Genomic DNA, 21,783 nt, shown 5'->3' with positions numbered 1-21,783 from the left:
CCAGTATGTAAAAAGCCCAACAAGGCAGGATTCACTACTGAATCTAGTAATCGGGAATGAACCAGAGCAGATAAGAAAAGTAAAAGTAGGGAACATCTAGGCAATAGTGACCATAATACGCTTTAAAATAATAAATTGAGAAGGACATAAGTCGTCGGCATGGATTTCAAAAGGGAAAATCTTGCTTGACCAACCTCATTGAATTTTTTTGAAGAGGTAACAGAGCGTAGACAAGGTAATGCAGTAGATGTAATTTATCTAGATTTTCAAAAAGCCTTCGATAAAGGTACCACATATAAGACTAATAAATAAGGTCAGAGAATGTGGAGTCAGGGGACAAGTAGCAGAATGGATAGCTAGCTGGCTTCAAGACAGAAAGCAGAGAGTAGGGGTAAAGGGTAGCTATTCACAGTGGCAGAAAGTGGGTAGTGGTGTTCCACAAGGATCAGTGCTGGGGCCACTATTGTTCACAATTTACATTAATTTAGGCTTTGCTATCAAAAACACAATTTCTAAATTTGCATATGACACCAAATTGGGAGGGGATAGTTAATACGGAGGAGCATGGCAACAAATTACAGGAAGACCTTAAACTTGCAGAATGGGCATATAATTGGCAAATGAAATTCAATACAGATAAATGTGAGGTATTACATTTTGGTAGGAAGAATAGGGAGGTCACATTACTTGGAGGGTGCGAGTCTAGGTGGGGTAGAGGAACAAAGGGGTCTTGGAGTACAAATACACAAATCACAAAGTGGCGACACAGGTTAACAAGGCCATCAAAAAAGCAAACCAGGCTCTAGGGTTTATTTCTAGAGGGAATAGAATTGAAAAAGTAGTGAAGTTATGCTAAACTTGTATCTAATCTTGGTTAGATCATACTTGGAGTACTGCATACAATTCTGGTCGCCATATTATAAAAAGGATATAGAGGCACTGGAGCGGGCGCAGAGGAGATTTACAAGGATGATGCCAGAAATACGAGGGTATACCCGTCAGGAAAGGATGAACAGGCTGGGTCTCTTTTCTCTTGGAAAAAAGGATGCGGAGCGGTGACATAATTGAGGTCTTTACAATTATGAAAAGGTTTTGATAGATTAGATAGAGTGTTTCCACTTGTGTGGAAGAGCAGAACTAGAGGTCATCAATAGAAGATAGTCACTAAGAAATCAAATAGGGAATTCAGAAGAAACTTCTTTACCCAGAGTGGTGAGAATGTGGAACTCGCTAACATGGAGTAGTTGAGGCAAATAGTGTAAATGCATTTAAGGGGAGGCGAGATAAGCTCAAGGGAGAAGGGAATAGAGGGTTATGCCAACAGTGTTAGATGAGGAAAGACAGGAAGAAGCACGAGTGGATCATAAATGCCAGTATGGACTGGTTGGGCCGAATGGCCTGTTTCTGTGCCGTATATCCTATGTAGCCACATCCCCATGACATTCAATGGCTTTGTCAAATTCCGCACCAACATCAACATCCTGGGGATCACTTGACCAGAAACTCAACTGGACCAGCCACATAAATACTGTGGCTACAAGGGCAGGTCAGAGGCTAGGTATTCTGCAGCGAGTGAGTCACCTTCTGACTCCCCACAGCCTTTCCACCATGTACAAGGCACAAATCAGGAGTGTGATGCAATATTCTCCACTTGCCTGGATGAGTGCAGCTCCAACTCAATTCAAGAAGCTCAACACCATCCAGGACAAAAGCAGCTAGCTTGATTGGCACCCCCAATCCACCACCTTAAACATTCACTCCCTCCACCACTGGCATACTGTGGCTGTACCATCTACAAGATGCACTGCAGCAACTCGCCATGGCTTCTTTGAAAGCACCTCCTAAACTCTCGACCTCTACCACCTCAAAAAGGACAAGGGCATGGGACAACCACCATCTCCAAGTTCCCATTCATGTCATGCACTATGACTTGGAAATACATCGCCGTTCCTTAATCGTCACTGGGTCAAAATCCTGGCACTCCCTACCTAATTAGCACTGTGGGAGTACCTTCACCACACGGACTGCAGCAGTGGCTCATCACCACCACCACCACCACCTTCAAGGGCAATTAGGGATGGGCACTAAATGCTGGCCTTGCCAGTGACACCCACAGCCTATGAATGAATAAAAGTTGGCATTGCATTAATTATTATATTGTTAAAAGCTAGTTACTATCCTAATCACCAGTCCTAATTTTGTGCAGCGCATTTAATGGGCAATTAATGCGCAAATCCAGCAAATTCTTAAAAATAATGGTGAGGCCAAAGACGAGATTCTACTTGCGCAAAGAAAACAGTGGCGTGGCATAAATCGAGTAGCAAATTCTGGAGATTCACAACCCACTGTGCATCTCTTAATCCCCTGAACTTGCTTCCCAATTTAGAATCATAGAATGGTTACAGCACATAAGGAGGCCATTCAAGCCCGTGCCGGCTCTCTGCAAGAGCACTTCAGCTAGTTCCACTCCCACTCTCTTTCCTCGTAGCCCTGTAAAAAAATTTATGTCAGGTGCTTATCCAATTCCCTTTTGAAAGCCATGATCGAGTCTGCCTCCACCATCCTTTCAGGCAGTGCATTCCAGATCCTAACCACTCACTGCGTTAAAAAAGTTTTTCATGTTGCCTTTGGTTCTTTTGCCAACCACCTTGAATCTGTGGCCTCTGGTTCTCGACCCCTCATGATTTTGAATACCTCCATCAAATCTCCTCTCAACTTTATCTGCTCGAAGAAAAACAACCCCAGCTTCTCTAGATTACCACGTAACTGAAGTCACTCATCCCTCTAAATCGTTTCTGCACCCTCTCCAAGGCCTTCACATCCTTCTTAAAGTTTAGTGCCCAGAGTTGGACACAATACTCCAGTTGAGGCCAAACCAATGTTTTATAAAGGTTCATCATAACTTCCTTGCTTTTGTACTCTATGCCTCTATTGATGAAGCCCAGGATCCCGTATGCTTTTTTAACCGCTTTCTCAACCTGCCCTGCCATCTTCAATGATTTGTGCACATATATCCCCAGGTCTCTGTTCATGCACCCTCTTTAGGATTGTACCCTTTAGTTTATATTGCCACTCCTCACTTTTCCTACCAAAATGTATCATTTTGCACTTTTCTGCTTTAAATTTCATCTGCCATGTGTCCACCCATTTCACCAGCCTGTATGTCTTCTTGAAGTCCATCACTATCCTCCTCACTGTTCACGACATCTCCAAGTTTTGTGGCATCTGCAAATTTTGAAATTGTGCCCTATACTCCAAAGTCCAAGTCATTAATATACATCAAGAACAGCAGTGGTCCTAGTACCAACCCTTGGGGAACACCACTGCATACCTTCCTCCAGTCTGAAAAACAACTGTTCACCACTACTCTCTGTTTTGTGTCACTTAGTAATTAAAAATCTGGTTAATTAGTCTAATGTTGCAGGTTTAGACTAAGGCAAGCTTCATCAAATAAGTTTATAATTCAGATAAACACTACCTGAGCAACACTATGTGGAAGCTAAAAGAAATACCCAAGTTATAATTTTGAAGATTACTTATCTGAAAAGCAATTCAACAGTTAAGCACTCCAAATCCACTAACACTATGAATACAGAACCTGGTCTGTGGTATCTACACAAAACGTTACCAATGTGCCATAAAAATCAAGAGGTGTAAGCAGAGGGCAGGCACTTTTCCCAAATGAGAATAACACCAGTTATTCTGCATTAATTCTACATATTGCAGTAAATAAATGGAAAAGAAAGATCAACAGCCCACCCTCTTGGCAAGGTAGATCAGAACCAAATAGATTTGGCTTTTAGTCTGAAATGTTATTTTAAAATCCATTCTTACATACCCATTAATAAAAACATGCATTACAAAGAACACTCCCTGCTACATTCAAAGAAAATGTACAATTCATTAATACAAGTCAATGGTTCTAATATTGAAGTAAGGTTATTCCAAAGATTAGCTCAAAAAATGCACTTACTTTCAGCTTGTTCATTAAACTTGTGCATAAGCACGTATTTTGCAAAATAGTACATGAGATTAATAAATTTAGGACCTCCAGGAGAAAGAAATAAAGAAGCCACAACTTGAGGAAAACTGTTTCCAACTTCATCCTTAAGGGGAGAAAGACAAAACAAAAATCAAAGTGAAGCTAAAAAACACTCATTTAAGAGGTTATATTATATTCATTCAGAGAGTAGTTCAATTTCATATAGTCATTCTCCTATAGGGAAATACAACCAAGGATGCGCTCAAACAGCACTGAAATGCTCGTTAGTTGCTCTTGTTCTACATTATGTATGGTGTCCTCTGATCCCGACTAGCAAAGGACAGATATATATCAGAGTAATAAAGGTCATGTTCAATTTTTTCCTTTTGCTCGCAATAGGTTGTATCGTGGCCAATAGAGCAATGAGACACCAGGTTTGGGAGATTTGTCTGCACCAGTGGCAGTTATCTCCTAAGCAGTCAAAAGATTAGCGTATTAGTCAGCTTAGAGGCTTTTGCTATGTGTCAGGATTAGACAGTTAGAAAGATTCCATTCTTCCAGTTTCTCTATCGCATCTGTTCCGACAATGTCACCTTCTACACCAGTCTTCAGATAGGTCTTCCTTTCTCCTCAACCAAGGATTCCCCCTCCTGTGGGGAACATTCCTGCAATTCTGGCATCACCCCTTCCACTCACTCCCAGAACAATAGGGTCCCCTTGCTCACCTTCCACTCCACCAGCCTCCACATTCAACAGATCATCCTCCACCATCTCCAACGCAATGCCACCAAGCACATCTTCCCCTCCCATTTCAGCATTCTAAGGGACCATTCCCTCCTCTACACCCTGGTCCACTCTTCAAATCATTTACAATACCCCATCCACTTCCCACGGCACCCTCCCGTGCAAGTGCAGGAGATGCCCCTTCACCTCCTCCCTTCCTACCATCTAGAGTCCCAAACACTCCTTCCAATAGAAACAGCAATTCAATTTAGTCTACAGTATTCGCTGCTCACGAGTCTCCTCAGTTCAGTCTTCAAGCGTGACCCTAAGCTTCCAATCACTTGCCATTTTAGTTCTCTGTCCTCTGCCTCCTACACTGCTCCAAAGCTCAGCGCAAGTTTGAGGAACAGCACCATCTTTCGATTAGGTACATTGCAGCTTTCCAGAACTCCACATTGAGTTCAAAAACTTCAGCTCATAATCAATGCTCCCATTTTTCCAGGTCCTGCTGTTGCCATTTACAGCTCATCTAGACCCACCTTTTGTTTCTTTACTTGTCCCTTTTGCCTTGCACCATCATCCTTTGTCATTTAATGAGGCCTGTTCTCCACCCTATGACAAACCTTCCCTTTTGTTCTTTCCTCTCCTCCCCTTCTTTACCTGCCTCTGTACTTGCTTATAAACTGTTAAATCTCAAATTACTTCTAGTTCATTGACCTGAAACATTAACTCTTTCTCTCCCCCAGATGCTGCCTGACCCACTGAGTATTTCCAATATTTCAGTTTTTATTTCAGATTTCCAGCATCCGCAGTATTTAGCTTTTGTAGAAAAATCCGGGAATGAGCAGCTTGTGATTGTAGCTGGATAACATTCCATCAATCCAGAAGACCCAATACAGGAAACTTTGGTTTATCCGGAGGTTGTATGTCCTGAAACCGCGATCTACCGGCAGCAAGAGGGTTTGAGTACAGGAACAAGGATGTCTTGCTACAGTTGTACAGGGCCTTGGTGAGACCGCACCTTGAGTATTGTGTGCAGTTTTGGTCGCCTTACCTGAGGAAAGACGTTCTTGCCATGGAAGGAGTGCAGCGAAGATTCACCAGGCTGATACCTGGGATGGCAGGAATAACATATGAGGAGAGATTGTGTCGATTGGGCTTATACTCACTGGAGTTTAGAAGATTGAGAGGGGATCTCATCGAAACCTATAAAATTCTGTCAGGCCTGGACAGACTAGATGCAGGAAGAATGTTCCCGATGGCCAGGGAGTCCAGAACCAGGGGTCATAGTCTAAGGATAAGTGGTAAGCCATTTAGGACTGAAATGAGGAGGAATTTCTTCACCCAGAGAGTGGTGAACCTGTGGAATTCTCTGCCACAGAGGGCGGTGGAGGCCAGTTCATTAAATATATTCAAGAAAGAGTTGGATATATTTCTTAAGGCTAATGGGGTCAAGGGATATGGGGAGAAGGCAGGGACAGGGTACTGAATTTGGATGATCAGCCATGATCTCACTGAATAGCGGAGCAGGCTCGAAGGGCCGAATGGCTTACTCCTGCTCCTATCTTCTATGTAAATCAGGAGCTGTTTTGTTAGTTTTTTTTCTTCTCGTGGCTTTGTTTTCAACAGTCGGGCTCTGGAAAGTGTCTCTGAAGCTGTTGCTAAGCTACAGAGACGCTTCCAAGGTACGGGCCGACTGTTTACAAGCTGTTGCTAAGCAACAGTGTTTGTTGTCAGATACGGAGATGAAAACCCCCGTATGCTTCAACATTAACTTTGTATGTCCGGCAGTTTTGAAGGATCGGCAACAGCTCGGTCCCGTCGGTGCCGGATATAACAAAGTTTCCTGTACCTTGAGCCTAGCTGGCAACCAATGACCCCAATCAGATATTTTTTTTGAAAAAAAGCTCAATTGAACCCAATTCTGTTCCTGACCTAGAAGCGAGGGAAAGTAGCATTCAAGGTCACTTTCCACCGAGACTAATACATTTTGCATATTCCCGACAATAGAAGGTTAAGGGGAAATTTAAATGACCTTGTTTAAAATAACAAGGGATCTTGATCAAATAAAGAGACATTTTCCACTGGTGGGTCAGTGAGTAGCCAGAGGACATTGATTTAAGATAACTGTCAAGCGAGCTAAAGGGCAGATGAATTTTTTTTTTTTTTTTAATAAAAGAATGCAGCGAGTCATGATGATCTGGCAAAAGTGAATTAGATAAAATTTAAAAGGGAAACATTGCAGGGCTGTGGGGAAAGGGCAGGGGAGTGGGACTAATTGGGTAGCCCTTTCAAAGAGCCAGCGCAGGCATGATGAGCCGAATAGCCTCCTCCTGTGCTGCAACATTGTATGATTTCTATGAATAGTATGGATCTTTCAAACATTAGACGAATGAGAAGAATTGTACTGCTACACTTCACACTAGGCCGCCATAGTACTACACAAGTGGTGCAGGAGTGACTGCTAAAAATGACTGGCGCCATTTGCTGATTTAAAACCCAAGGGGCAGCGTCTACCAATGCTCACAACGTGTGCGCGCGCATCTTCTGAGGGGCAGTGGAATCAGAAGCAGCAGCTCTGAAATTAGAGCAAGTTGGACAAGGTATGCAAGTGGGCAAAACAATGGCAGATTAAATTTAGAGAACATACAAACATATGAAATTGACAGGAAGGAAAAGACTTGCTGGTCCATCAAGCCTGCCCCACACCATAATGGCCAGAGCATCATGACTAAACACTTCTTTCTTCCTTCCACCCCACAGCCTAAGAATTTGCTGGCAGATAGGGAATGGACGACCAGCAGACAGACAAAGAGGACCAGGCAGGTTGTGCAGGAATCCCCGAGTGTATCTCGCTCTCCAACTGGTAGTCAGTACTGGCAAGGACGATGGTTCCTCTAGGGAGTGCAGCCAGAGCCAAGAGTACAGCACCATGGGTGGCTCAGCTGTACAGGGGGAAGAGGGAGGAGGAAGAGGGTGGTCAATAATGCAATACTGATAGGGGATTTAATAGTATGGGGAACAGCCAGGCGTTTCTGCGGCCACAGACATGGCTCCAGGATGATGAGTTGCCTCCCTGGTGCCAGGGTCAAGGAGGTCACTGAGCGGCTACAGGACATTGTGAGGGGGGGGGGGGGGGGGAAGAGAAAAGAGAAAGGAGGGTGTACAGCCGGAGGTCGTGGTCCATATCAGTACCAATGACATAGGTAAAAAAGGATGCGGTCCTGCAGGCAGAATTTAGGGAGCTAGGAAAAAGATTAGTAAGGAGGACCTCAAAAAAGGTAGTAATCTCCGGATTACTCCCGGTGCCATGCACGAGTGAGTACAGAAATAAGAGGATAGAACAGATGAATAAGTGGCTGGAGAGATGGTGCAGGAGGGAGAGCTTTGAATTCCTGAGGCATTGGGACCAGTTCTGGGAAGGTGGGACCTGTACAAGCCGACGGGTTGCACCTCAACAGGGCCGGGACCAATATCCTCACTGGGGGTGGGTGGAGGTTTGCTGATGCTGTTGGGGAAGATTTAAACTAGCTTGACAGGGGGATGGGAATCTGAGCATGGATTTAGTAGGGAGAGAAACAAAGCAGGAAATGGAAGGCAGTAAATTAGTAAGCGAGTTTGGAAGGCAGAGGAAACAAAGGCAAGAAAATAGACAACGAAGGAGTTTAGCAGTGCTGTAAGTTGCAGGGTTCTCAAAATTCCCACACTCCGAGTTATGGATCAAGGGACCCTGTTTTGGGCAAGTTATTAAAAGCAGGTACCCAAAATGGCTTCTGTAAACCTTGTGACTAAAATTGACAGGATTTTTAAAAGCAAGACTCTGCAGACAAGCAGGCTCAGAGATGATATTTAAAATGCATAATCTGTGAACAGGGACTCTTTGGAGCCAGCCAGACAAAGTAAACACAGAATACGCATTTATTCGACTTGAGTCAAATCAAAGTAGAATGGGCCTATAACCGTGGCCATTAGCTTTCTGCATGTTTAATCGCTAACAGCTCACAGTAGCCATCAAGGTAGGATGGGGACAATTAAGTCTTATCCATGACAAAGCCACCAGGACATCGGGGCCATTAGACCCAGAGACAACCACTCCTAAAGTCGTTAAAACAAATGGTTGTAATCATTTAAACCAAACCCGCCAAAAGTTAAACAATGGACTGACCTGATTTGGCGCGCAGATAAGGAGTGGAAGAACGGGTATAACTGTAGGCCCATCAGTAGCAATTGCTCTCTTGTCTGACCTCGTTTGGCCTTGGCCTGCTGCCTCTCGTACTCGCGCCCTGGCCTCGTGGCAGGTTCTCTTCTCGCTCCCCGCACCGCTCAACAACCAAGGACACCCATTACACCGGGACCAAACGCGGGAGGAGAACGAGACCAGAGTTGTCACACAGGACACGAACGGGCAGACGAGACGAAGAAGGTAACACCGACAAGAGCAGAGAAGGGCAGCAAAAGACGCATCGGTAAAAACCAAACGCCTAGTTATAAGCTGGTGTTTGGGGAAGAAATTAGCAGTGTATGTATGGACAGCGAGAATAAGTTGGCATTTGAACACTGCGAATAAGCAGGCGTTAGACGCGGGTGTCCACGCCCGCGACGAATATGCTGGCGTTCAAAGGATGGGTAGTAAAATCAAATAAGCAGTGAAAACCGCCAACCGACCCACAACGTTACTGCCGACGACCGCCCGAGGGAGAAGAAAACCCATCGCGACGACGACGGTAACTGAGGAGAGGGAAGGTGTGTCGCATCAACAACTCTAGCGCCGCGCCGAGACTACGTGTCGACGGGGTACCCTAAAGGACAGAAGACCATACCTCAAAACTCACAACCGTTAAAGCAACAGGTTTTGGATTGGTGAGCATGAACTCCTGGCCCCTCATAGCTTAATCTAGTTAGGTATAGGAGGTGGGATAAGGATAAGGGGGATTGTTAACGTAGTTGCTTTCCCTCGATGTGCCGTGTGTTCCCCATTCCCATATAAGTGTAATTGTTTATGCCTGCATTTTATACCAGTAATTCTCATAAGACTGTTTTATTCTGTTTTAATAAAATCTTGGTTTTCTTACACCAAACTACTTGTCTACTCGATTTTCTGTATCGCCGCCTGTACCCAAGTCCGGTGTCTAGAACCCAGGGGTGTGGGAGCGATTCGAACCGCTCAAGGGACAGTCAGAGGCGAAGCTGACTGGGCGCACACGCCACCCCCTACAATGCTTAAATGGTATATACTTCAATGCAAAGAGTCTAGTGAACAAGGCAGATGAGCTGAAGGCACAGACAGACACGTGGAAGATGATATCATAGCTATTACTAAAACATGGCTTAAAGGGGAGGAATGGCAGCTCAACATAACCGGTTACAGGATTTTCAGATGATACGGGGGGGGGGGGTCGCAATATTGAAGGAAACAATTACAGCTGTGAGGAGGGATGATATATGATAAGGATCAACAAGTGATGTCATATGGGTTGAAAAAAGGGGCAATCACAATGCTGGGAGTGTACTATAGACCCACCCCAAACAATCAGAGGGAGATAGAACAGCAAATATGTTGGCAAGTTTCTGAAGTACAAAAACAATAGGGCAGTAATAGTAAGGGATTTCAACTACCCTAATATTAACTGGGATAGAATTAGTGTAAAAGAGGGCGCAGAATTCTTCAAATGTATTCAGGAGAACATTTTTAACCAGTATGTGCAAGTCCAATAGGAGAGGGGGCAGTTCTGGACTTAGATTTAGGAAATGAAGCTGGGCAGGTGGAGGGGTATCTGTGGGAGAGCATTTTGGTGGTAGTGATCATAATGCAGCTAGATTTGTTTGCATATTACAGGAAACTGTGTTATATCCGGCACCGACTGGACCGAGCTGTTGCCGATCTATCAAAACTGCCGGACATACAAAGTTAATGTTGAAGCATACGGAGGTTTTCATCTCCGTATCTGACAACAAACACTGTTGCTTAGCAACAGCTTGTAAACAGTCGGCCCGTACCTTGGAAGCGTCTCTGTAGCTTAGCAACAGCTTCAGAGACACTTTCCAGAGCCCAGCTGTTGAAAACAAAGCCACGAGAAGAAAAAAAACCTAACAAAACGGCTCCTGATTTCTGCCGGTAGATCGAGGTTTCCGGACATACAACCTCCGGATAAACCAAAGTTTCCTGTAAATAGGGCTTCAGAACATTGTATGGTGCTCATTTAATTGAAGACTCAGATTATAAAAAGTTATTACAAATTGCAGCATACCATGTTAAGTACAGCAGGCATAAAATGAATGTGCTTTTTTTGGTTCATTCTTACCACTCTTACTTCCAACTCCCCCCATCACATTTTTTCTTTTAAAAATACTAGCTTAAAAAGGTGTGGTGTCAGAATGATGGGCATATTTAACAAAATGAAAAAAATAAAATGTTAATCAGTTGTGTACTTTAATGCATTCATTTTTATATTAAAAACAGCAGGAAAACATGTAGAAAAACAAATTGGGTAAGACAGCTAATATGATTCAGGAAGTCTAGCACATTAGGAGACTCTGCTGTGATTAAACATAGTTTTAAATACAACCATAACTATATTAAGTTCCATATTTTCTAGTTTCAAATGTAACAATCCATTCAACAACTTGCATTTATATAGCAACTTTAACTAGTAAAACGTCCAAAGTAATATTTCCCTTGTTTTTGGGTATGCAACCCATTCAAAATACCGCGCATGCATGGTTTTTCACATTGGAAACCCAGCGAGCCGAGCAGTTTAATAGGAACATTGGTCCCAAGGCGCTTCACAGGAGGGATCAAACAGAATTTGACACTGAGCTACAGAGAGATATTAGGACAGGTGGTAGGTTTTAAGGAGCATTCTAAAAGGAGGATGGAGATAGAGAGGCGGAAAACATAAGAAATAGGAGGAGTAGGCCATTTAGCCCCTCGAGCCTGCTCTGCCATTCAATAAGGTCATGGCTGTTCTTCTACCTCAACTCCACTTTCCTGCACTATCCCCATATCCCTAGATTCCTTAATATCCAAAAATCTATCAATCTCTGCCTTGAATATACTCAACAACGAAGCCTCCACAGCCCTCTGGGCTAGAGAATTCCAAAGATTCACCACCCGAGTGAAGAAATTTCTCATCAGTCCTAAATGGCCGACCCTTTATCCCGAGACCCCTGGTTCTAGACTCCCTGCATCTACCCCGTCAAAGCCCTGCAAGAATTTTGTATGTTTCAAATGAGATCACCTCTCATTCTTCTAAACTCTAGAGAAAATATAGGCCTAGTCTACTCAATCTCTCCTCAGGACAATCCCCCCCATTCCAGGAATCAGTCTGGGGAACCTTCATTGCACTCCCTCTATGCCAAGTATATCCTTCCTTAGGGGAATTATAGACCGGTAAGGTAAATCATGCTTGACTAATCTACTGGAATTTTTTGAGGATGTAACTGGTAAAATAGATAAGGGAGAACCAGTGGATGTGGTGTATTTGGACTTTCAGAAGGCTTTCGATAAGGTCCCACACAAGAGATTAGCATGCAAAATTAAGGCACATGGGATTGGGGGCAAGGTATTGACTTGGATAGAGAACTGGTTGGCGGACAGAAAGCAAAGAGTTGGAATAAACGGGTCGTTTTCCGAGTGGCAGGCAGTGACTAGTGGGGTACCACAAGGATCGGTCCTAGGATCCCAGCTGTTCACAATATATATTAATGATCTGGACGAGGGAATTGGATGTAATATCTCCAAATTTGCAGATGACACAAAGCTGGGCGGGAGGGTAAGCTGCGAAGAGGATGTCGGAAAACTCCAGTACGATTTGGACAGGTTGGGTGATAGTGCATTTGCCATGTTTCTGCCCAATAATGTGGATAAATGTGAGGTTATCCACTTTGGTGGCAAAAACAGGAAGGCAGATTATTATTTGAATGGCAATAGATTGGGAGAAGGGGAAGTGCAAAGAGACCTGGGTGTTCTTGTGCACCAGTCGCTGAAGGTAAGCATGCAGGTGCAGCAGGCGGTTAAGGCGGCAAATGGTATGTTGGCCTTCGTAGCAAGAGGGTTCGAGTACAGGAACAAGGATGTCTTGCTGCAGTTGTACAGGGCCTTGGTGAGACCGCACCTTGAGTATTGTGTGCAGTATTGGTCACCTTACTTGAGGAAGGACGTTCTTGCCATGGAGGGAGTGCAGCGAAGATTCACCAGGCTGATACCTGGGATGGCAGGAATGACGTATGAGGAGAGATTGTGTCGATTGGGCTTATACTCACTGGAGTGTAGAAGATTGAGAGGGGATCTCATCGAAACCTATAAAATTGTGTCAGGTCTGGACAGACTAGATGCAGGAAGGATGTTTCCGACAGCCGGGGAGTCCAGAACCAGGGGTCATAGTCTAAGGATAAGGGGTAAGCCATTTAGGACTGAAATGAGGAGGAATTTCTTCACCCAGAGAGTGGTGAACCTGTGGAATTCTCTGCCACAGAGGGCGGTGGAGGCTAGTTCATTAAATATATTCAAGAAAGAGTTGGATATATTTCTTGAGGCTAAAGGGATCAAGGGATATGGGGAAAAGGCAGGGACAGGGTACTGAATTTGGATGATCAGTCATGATCACATTGAATGGCGGAGCAGGCTCGAAGGGCCGAATGGCCTACTCCTGCTCCTATCTTCTATGTTTCTATGTTAGGGATGGAATTAAAGAGCTTAGGGTCTAGGCAGCAGATAGGGAGGGGTAAGGCCATGGAGGGGGATTGGATAATAAGGTTGAGAATTTTAAAAAAAAATCAAGGCTTTGCTGGACCGGGAGCCAATGTAGATCAGCGCACACAGGGGTAAAGGGTGAACGGGACTTGATGCAGGTTAGGATACAGGCAACAGTTTTGGATGAGCTCAAGTTTATGGAAGGTGCAAGGCAGGAGGCCGGCCAAGAGAGCCTTGGAACAGTCGAGTCTAGAGGTAACAAAGGCACGGGTGAGGGTGTCAGTGGCAGATGGGCTGAGGTGGGCAATATTACAGAGATGGAAGTAAACGGGCTCAGTGATGGAGAGGATATGGGGTCAGAAGCTCAGTTCAGGTTCAAATAGGACGCAGAAGTTGCGAACAGTCTGGTCCCGCTTCAGACACTAGCCAGGGAGGGGGATGTAAATCGGTGCCTAAGCAACAGAGTTTGTAGCGGGGGCCGAAGACACTGGTGCTCCAAATATTTAATTGAAGAAAATTTCTGCTCATCCAATACTGGATGTCAGACAAGCAGCATGTCAAGTCAAAGGCAGTAGAGGAATCGAGACATGTGGTGGTAAGGTAGAGCTGGGTGAATTATCATTTGTGACTTTGATAAGGTCCATTTCAGTGCTGTTTGGAGAGGTTCAAACAGAGTTGTGGGAAAGATGGGCATGGATTTGAGAGGCAATAACCCATTCAAGAACTGTAAAGTAAAAGCGAGGAAGTGCAGAGCACACAAAAAGACCAGCTAGTCTATCGAGCTTGACCTACAGTCATAATGCCTTTAGCATCATGTCCAACAACACCCCTGCCCCCTGTCATGATAACCTGGAGTCAACCATATAATACATCCCATCTTTTGCAGCTTGATTATTCTGTTTAATTACTTACTGCAACTTTCTTTATCCACTCAAAGCACACTTTTCTAAAGCATGCAGCCCTTTTCTTATCATAAATAGGCCAGCAATCCCTTGAGGAAAAAAAGATTAAAAAATTATTCAGACATAAAATACAATGCAAAGTTACCTATATATTTGCTATAAATCCAAACCAAGATTTCAAATAATGACAATGTAACTCAGATGCACACTGAAACTAAACTCCACAGAATTTATGATTTTATGATTAAAACAGATGCTAAAGTAAAAGAGTTAATTGGAGGCACTGAAAAATGCAGTTTAGTTTTACACTCAATTTGATATGCCACTTAAATGTTAATTAAAAATCTAAACATAAAAAAGTACATTGGAAAATAAGCAAGCTGCACTACAGAACAGTGGGGCAAATTTGATGTCTGTAATCCCAAACAGACCTGTCGGAAGTGGAGGCACATCAGAGGGAGAAGAACAAGAGCACCACACAACCCCCATTCATCCTCCAGCAGCCAGCATTAGCAAATAGCTTCTAAACATGCTCCCTACTCTGCTGCCTGGAAGTGGTACATAGCCCAGGAAACAACTTGTCATCTTTGTGGTGATTAGGAGCCAGATAAGAAACATTTTGCCATCCTTTCCAGCATACTAAAGACATGCACCAACTAAGTGAGTTACTCGATTTCTTACTGAAAGCAGATTTTTCTTTTTTTTTAAATAAATGGATCGGAGTGGCAAGGCTCAAATTTAGAAAAGTCAGTAAAAATGAATCTATTTAAATAAAACTTGTTTTACATCCTGCAACTCGTAGCCAATAAAATGGTTCTTAACCAACAGCATTTCTTGTCACTTTTCATGAAAACATTTTTGAAGTTCCATTGTTTCAAGTTACAATTCTGTCTACTGATACCCTATTAAATGAGTGAACTGAGGAGTAAATGGACAATATGGTGGAATGAACTCAAAAGAAAATACTGCTAACAGTTTACAGCAAACCTGAAAAAAAATTATTAAAAAAAAAAGTTGAATTAAGAATAAAATTGTACCAGCAGCCTTGCATAGCAACTCATTGAAAAATCTGGAATATTTTTGAATTGTGTGCAAAAGTAAAGAAAATGATCATTTTATTTATTTTTCTTCAAAACACCTAAAATTACCCAGGAAAATATAAAAACCTGACAACGCCAATCTATATTGCTGCAATCTGCACCAAGTAATTTCCTTCACAGTCAAATCAGTTCTCCCGGCTCAATAATTAAACTGCATGCTCATCTCATAACTAGGGCACATATGATCAAAATGAGCTCAGATCAAAAAAAAAAATACAGGAATCAATTCTCAAATCCAAGTTAATTTTCCTGTTCAAACTAGGAGCTTAAGTTACATCCAGCAGGGTGTATAGTACATCTCATAAATATCTGTGTTACAATGCTCTACCAATCCTGCTTGGATGGGTATCGTTGCCATGTGGTTCTGGCACTGTAACTAGCAATCCAGGAGGTTGGAAGTTCAAATTCCATGAATTCAATAAAATCTGGTAACTTGACCGAGAAGTACCAAATTACCCGGTTTCACTAAAGTTCATCAGCAAAAGAAACCTGCCACCCCCTACCTGGTCCAGACTACATGGGACTCTCGGCCAAGACTATGTGGTTGACTCTTGATGCTCTCTGAAGCCCAATAAGCTACTCAGTTGTGTAACAACCACCACCATTGCACTGGGGAACCAAGGATAGGCAATAAATGCAGTTTGCATCCAAATAATAAAAAAAGGATTCTTCACAGGCACAGTACAACCTTAATACTGGATCCACCATTACTTAGCTTCATCACGGAAACATAGGGGGTGAATTTCCTCAGGTTTCCTCCTCCTCTGCAAGTTTGGTAGAAGTCCCCTTTATTCATGTAAACAGGGTTTCCATCAAACAGCTACTGAAGTTACAGTGGCAGAGTGGAAAAGCCCCAAGGATATTCATTCCATGGTTGCAAGTTATCTTTTCAGGCCTCAAAAACGTGCTGATATTTCGCACCAGTAATATCTCAATGTTTTATTATGCTACTTTACATTCGCAATCACAACTGACCAGTCAATAAAGGGAATATTGTACAAAAGGCTACTTAAACTAGTTTATACATGTTTTTTGAAAGTTAATAAAGAAGCAAAAGCTAGTTAATCAGGTTGTCTACCCACACTTTCAACTGTAGAATAAAAGAATCCATTGAACAAAAATGACTGCTCCCAATATAAATTCACTGCTCAGTTTGGAACTGAGCTAGAAAGAACAAGACCCCCCAGACTCTTGCATGATCTCAGCCTGTAATGTGGTGCTACAACTGACTAGTGCCCATGGCTTAGAAATTTCAAAAAAAATCATCCAGGGCTCCTGCTTTTGCATCCTTACAATGAATGTGGACTTCAGGAAAGGGCAGGGATCAGACTTAACTGCTACATTCCCCACAGCTGAATAGCCTGACAAATTATCAATGTCCAGATTCACATAACTAGCCTCTAGGGCAAGCTACTCGACAGCCATCAACTATGAACTGTACTTCACAACATGAGCGAATACTGCAGGAGAAGACATGAGAAAAATACTTCATACTGCGACAGTGTAAATATCCTACGGTTAGCTTTTGAGCGTTACAAAACAAGTTAACCAGTTCAGTGATAATTATTTCACCACTGAATATTTATCTTTATTCTAAACTGTAATAAATCCTACAAACCTAGGTGAACAAAAAGTTGAAGTTAGTTGACAAAATAAAAACCACTCAGCTTACCTGAAGAGAGAATTGGCACGAGTTTGGTCCAACTGCAGGAACAAGTAGTGCACAACAATTTGGAATGCTTCCATGTTTGGTTTGTCAAACATAGCCCTGTTTGAAGAATGAAACAATGATCTTTATGTAGGTTATAGTATGTATTGAAATTTCAGGCATATGCTACAGATCATATTTGACAGCATTTTCAAAGTGATTCAGTGACAGAGCTCAAACATCTCCACCAACAGAGCACCAGCTTCCTAACCAGCAAGTTGGAAGCTTCAGCTGTAACTGAAATTATTTTTCCTTTACTTCTAGTTCTTAATGTAGATTATTATAAACAAGGAAGCAAGACAATTATATTCCAGGACAAAACTTGAAACAGTGCGATATAGTGGCAATAGCAGAGACTTGGCTCAAACAAGGGGAAGAATGGGAACTTAATAGTCCTGGCTACAATGTATTCAATGCAATCAGGGGATCAAGGGATATGGGGAGAAGGCAGGGACGGGGTACTGAATTTGGAAAATCAGCCATGATCTCATTGAATGGCAGAGCAGGCTCGAGGGGCCGAACGGCCTATTCATGCTCCTATCTTCTATGTTTCTAATGTTATTGTGGCGTACCGATCACAGTAAGGACACAATCTGCTTTTCGGTCCGTAGACTATAAATCAGGTGTCATGCCTTTAAGAAGGATCACACCTTTAAGAAACTCGATCTACAACACAGTTAAGCCCAGAGCAGGGGAGGAGCAGTCGAAGCTGTGGACTGATGAAAGGCAGTCGGACTTGGTGTAGTCTCTGACGCCATTTTTGTGTTCAACATGCAGTCTCAACAATTAAACCTTTTCTGTTGAACCTCTCAGGAGTTCAGTATTTTTTGCTAGGAGTACATAGACTCCTACATTATTGTTCTTTGCTCCTTAAAACCTCTCAACATCTATGCAGGTCGGTGTCAAATTTTGTTTGAAAACCCCCGTTAAGCACCTTGGGACGTTTTACTATGTCAAAAGGCACTACATAAATGCAGGTAGTTTGTTGATTTAGGGGCTTGGATCAGATCATCTTACAGCACAAGAGGCCATTCAGCCGGTGATGCCTGTGCCGGCTCTTTGAAAGAACTATCCAATTAGTCCCACTCCCCTGCTCTTTCCCCGTAGCCCAACAAATTAGTCCTCTCCCAACATGGTGCCACGGGTCCGTGGCGGCGGGTGTTGGGGTACACTGGCCGACCCCGTTATGAAGCCGCGGCTGGCGGTAGCAGTACAACCCCCGGAAGCATCCAACTTACAAAGAGAAAAATCACTCACAGGCCGAAGACGGTCCGGCTGCTGCTCTTCCACACGGCGCTGCCTGCCGGCTGCTCCTCAGCCCCAGGTGGGCTGAAGCCGAGAGCTAGCAGCAGGCGCCACAGCTGCTCCCTCTTCCAGTCCGCCGCCATCCGGCCCAGCACAGCAAAGCCCGGCTCACAGGCCCGCGCCTCACCTCGCCGCCTGCCCGAGAAATTTGAAATTATTTCCCTTCCACTCAGTTCAAACCGCCGCGAGGGGCAGAGAAATAACCGACCCACTCCTGGCGCAGCCAATCGGAGGTTGGCGCCAACCCGCTTTCCGCCCGCGCCAAGTCGCCCCCGCCCCTGAGAGCGCGCCTTCCGCCCGCGTGAGCGCGCACAACCTCCCCCCTTCCCTGAAAGCGCGCCTTCCACTCGCGGGAGCGGGCACAACCGACCCCTCCCCTGAGAGCGCGCATTCCGCCCGCGGGAGCGCGCACATCCGACCCCTCTCCCTGAGAGCGCCAAGCCGCCCGCGGGAGCGCGCACAACCGCTCCTCCCTGAGAGCGCGCCAAGCCACCTCCCAGCTCCGATTGGCGGCGGGACGGGGTGGAAAAGACGCGGTTGTGGTGAGGTGAGCACCCATTGACTCTCCAGCTCTCGCTACAGGTGCTGCTTCCAGCATTTCATTGACTTTGTTGTGTGGATCAGTGATGTACAATCGACTGGCTCCTCCGTGATCCATCAAGGGGAGGAACTTATCATTAACATCATTAGGAGCAGGGTCGCCAACTCTGCTTCCACCGCAAAGTAACATTAAAAGAAAGATGTATTTCTATCGCGCCTTTCAGGACCTCAGGACGTACCAATGCACTTTACAGCCAATGAAGTACTTTTTTGAAGTGTCGTCACTTCTGTAGACTATCCCTTATCCGAAAACCTTGGGACAAGCTGTGTTTTGGAATTAGGAATTTTTCGGATTTCAGAACGGATGAAATGGACAAGGGGAGGGGGGGGGAGTCGGACATGGTGAGGGTGGGGCGAATCGGGGGGGGGGGGTGAGGGGGGGGCGAATCGGGGGGGGGGGTGAGGGGGGGGCGAATCGGGGGGGGGGGGTGAGGGGGGGGCGAATCGGGGGGGGGGGTGAGGGGGGGGCGAATCGGGGGGGGGGGTGAGGGGGGGGCGAATCGGGGGGGGGGGTGAGGGGGGGGCGAATCGGGGGGGGGGGTGAGGGTGGGGCGAATCGGGGGGGGGTGAGGGTGGGGCGAATCGGGGGGGGTGAGGGTGGGGCGAATCGGGGGGGGGTGAGGGTGGGGCGAATCGGGGGGGGTGAGGGTGGGGCGAATCGGGGGGGGTGAGGGTGGGGCGAATCGGGGGGGGTGAGGGTGGGGCGAATCGGGGGGGGTGAGGGTGGGGCGAATCGGGGGGGGTGAGGGTGGGGCGAATCGGGGGGGGTGAGGGTGGGGCGAATCGGGGGGGGTGAGGGTGGGGCGAATCGGGGGGGGTGAGGGTGGGGCGAATCGGGGGGGGTGAGGGTGGGGCGAATCGGGGGGGGTGAGGGTGGGGCGAATCGGGGGGGGTGAGGGTGGGGCGAATCGGGGGGGGTGAGGGTGGGGCGAATCGGGGGGGGTGAGGGTGGGGCGAATCGGGGGGGGTGAGGGTGGGGCGAATCGGGGGGGTGAGGGTGGGGCGAATCGGGGGGGGTGAGGGTGGGGCGAATCGGGGGGGGTGAGGGTGGGGCGAATCGGGGGGGGTGAGGGTGGGGCGAATCGGGGGGGGTGAGGGTGGGGCGAATCGGGGGGGGTGAGGGTGGGGCGAATCGGGGGGGGTGAGGGTGGGGCGAATCGGGGGGGGTGAGGGTGGGGCGAATCGGGGGGGGTGAGGGTGGGGCGAATCGGGGGGGGTGAGGGTGGGGCGAATCGGGGGGGGTGAGGGTGGGGCGAATCGGGGGGGGTGAGGGTGGGGCGAATCGGGGGGGGTGAGGGTGGGGCGAATCGGGGGGGGTGAGGGTGGGGCGAATCGGGGGGGGTGAGGGTGGGGCGAATCGGGGGGGGTGAGGGTGGGGCGAATCGGGGGGGGGTGAGGGTGGGGCGAATCGGGGGGGGGTGAGGGTGGGGCGAATCGGGGGGGGGTGAGGGTGGGGCGAATCGGGGGGGGGTGAGGGTGGGGCGAATCGGGGGGGGGGGTGAGGGTGGGGCGAATCGGGGGGGGGGGTGAGGGTGGGGCGAATCGGGGGGGGGGTGAGGGTGGGGCGAATCGGGGGGGGGTGAGGGTGGGGCGAATCGGGGGGGGGGGTGAGGGTGGGGCGAATCGGGGGGGGGTGAGGGTGGGGCGAATCGGGGGGGGGGTGAGGGTGGGGCGAATCGGGGGGGGGTGAGGGTGGGGCGAATCGGGGGGGGGTGAGGGTGGGGCGAATCGGGGGGGGGTGAGGGTGGGGCGAATCGGGGGGGGGGTGAGGGTGGGGCGAATCGGGGGGGGGGTGAGGGTGGGGCGAATCGGGGGGGGGGTGAGGGTGGGGCGAATCGGGGGGGGGTGAGGGTGGGGCGAATCGGGGGGGGTGAGGGTGGGGCGAATCGGGGGGGGTGAGGGTGGGGCGAATCGGGGGGGGTGAGGGTGGGGCGAATCGGGGGGGGTGAGGGTGGGGCGAATCGGGGGGGTGTGAGGGTGGGGCGAATCGGGGGGGGGTGAGGGTGGGGCGAATCGGGGGGGGGTGAGGGTGGGGCGAATCGGGGGGGGGGTGAGGGTGGGGCGAATCGGGGGGGGGTGAGGGTGGGGCGAATCGGGGGGGGGTGAGGGTGGGGCGAATCGGGGGGGTGAGGGTGGGGCGAATCGGGGGGGGTGAGGGTGGGACGAATCGGGGGGGGTGAGGGTGGGGCGAATCGGGGGGGGTGAGGGTGGGACGAATCGGGGGGGGTGAGGGTGGGGCGAATCGGGGGGGGGTGAGGGTGGGGCGAATCGGGGGGGGGGTGAGGGTGGGGCGAATCGGGGGGGGGTGAGGGTGGGGCGAATCGGGGGGGGGTGAGGGTGGGGCGAATCGGGGGGGGGTGAGGGTGGGGCGAATCGGGGGGGGGTGAGGGTGGGGCGAATCGGGGGGGTGAGGGTGGGGCGAATCGGGGGGGTGAGGGTGGGGCGAATCGGGGGGGGGTGAGGGTGGGGCGAATCGGGGGGGGGGTGAGGGTGGGGCGAATCGGGGGGGGGGTGAGGGTGGGGCGAATCGGGGGGGGGTGAGGGTGGGGCGAATCGGGGGGGGTGAGGGGGGGGCGAATCGGGGGGGGGTGAGGGTGGGGCGAATCGGGGGGGGGTGAGGGTGGGGCGAATCGGGGGGGGGTGAGGGTGGGGCGAATCGGGGGGGGGTGAGGGTGGGGCGAATCGGGGGGGGGTGAGGGTGGGGCGAATCGGGGGGGGTGAGGGTGGGGCGAATCGGGGGGGGTGAGGGTGGGGCGAATCGGGGGGGGTGA

The 21,783-nt window shown here is 47.8% G+C and overlaps 1 protein-coding gene across 2 annotated transcripts in view; it reads right to left on the bottom strand.

The window, feature by feature from the left end:
• The window catches only part of haus6 (HAUS augmin-like complex, subunit 6), a 68,752-nt gene extending 49,999 nt beyond the window's left edge, over nucleotides 1-18,753 (bottom strand). Inside the window, exons 1-4 of one of the 2 annotated variants that reach the window (XM_085991573.1) lie at nucleotides 18,365-18,753; nucleotides 17,072-17,167; nucleotides 14,310-14,388; nucleotides 3,974-4,106 (exon numbers count right to left, since the gene is read on the bottom strand). In XM_085991573.1, the coding sequence (XP_085847699.1) occupies nucleotides 3,974-4,106; nucleotides 14,310-14,388; nucleotides 17,072-17,167; nucleotides 18,365-18,495 (439 nt within the window). In that variant the 5' untranslated portion in view covers nucleotides 18,496-18,753. The remainder of the gene's footprint in view (nucleotides 1-3,973; nucleotides 4,107-14,309; nucleotides 14,389-17,071; nucleotides 17,168-18,364) is intronic. The other variant, XM_085991566.1, reaches the window with a different exon arrangement.
• Between the last annotated feature and the right edge of the window lie 3,030 nt (nucleotides 18,754-21,783).

Source organism: Somniosus microcephalus, chromosome 1, assembly GCF_052327205.1.
Source record: "Somniosus microcephalus isolate GS21.2 chromosome 1, FLI_Smic_1.0, whole genome shotgun sequence".
Taxonomy (NCBI): domain Eukaryota; kingdom Metazoa; phylum Chordata; class Chondrichthyes; order Squaliformes; family Somniosidae; genus Somniosus; species Somniosus microcephalus.
Note: the sequence above shows the minus strand (reverse complement) of the source record. Positions and strands in the feature narration are given on the sequence as shown.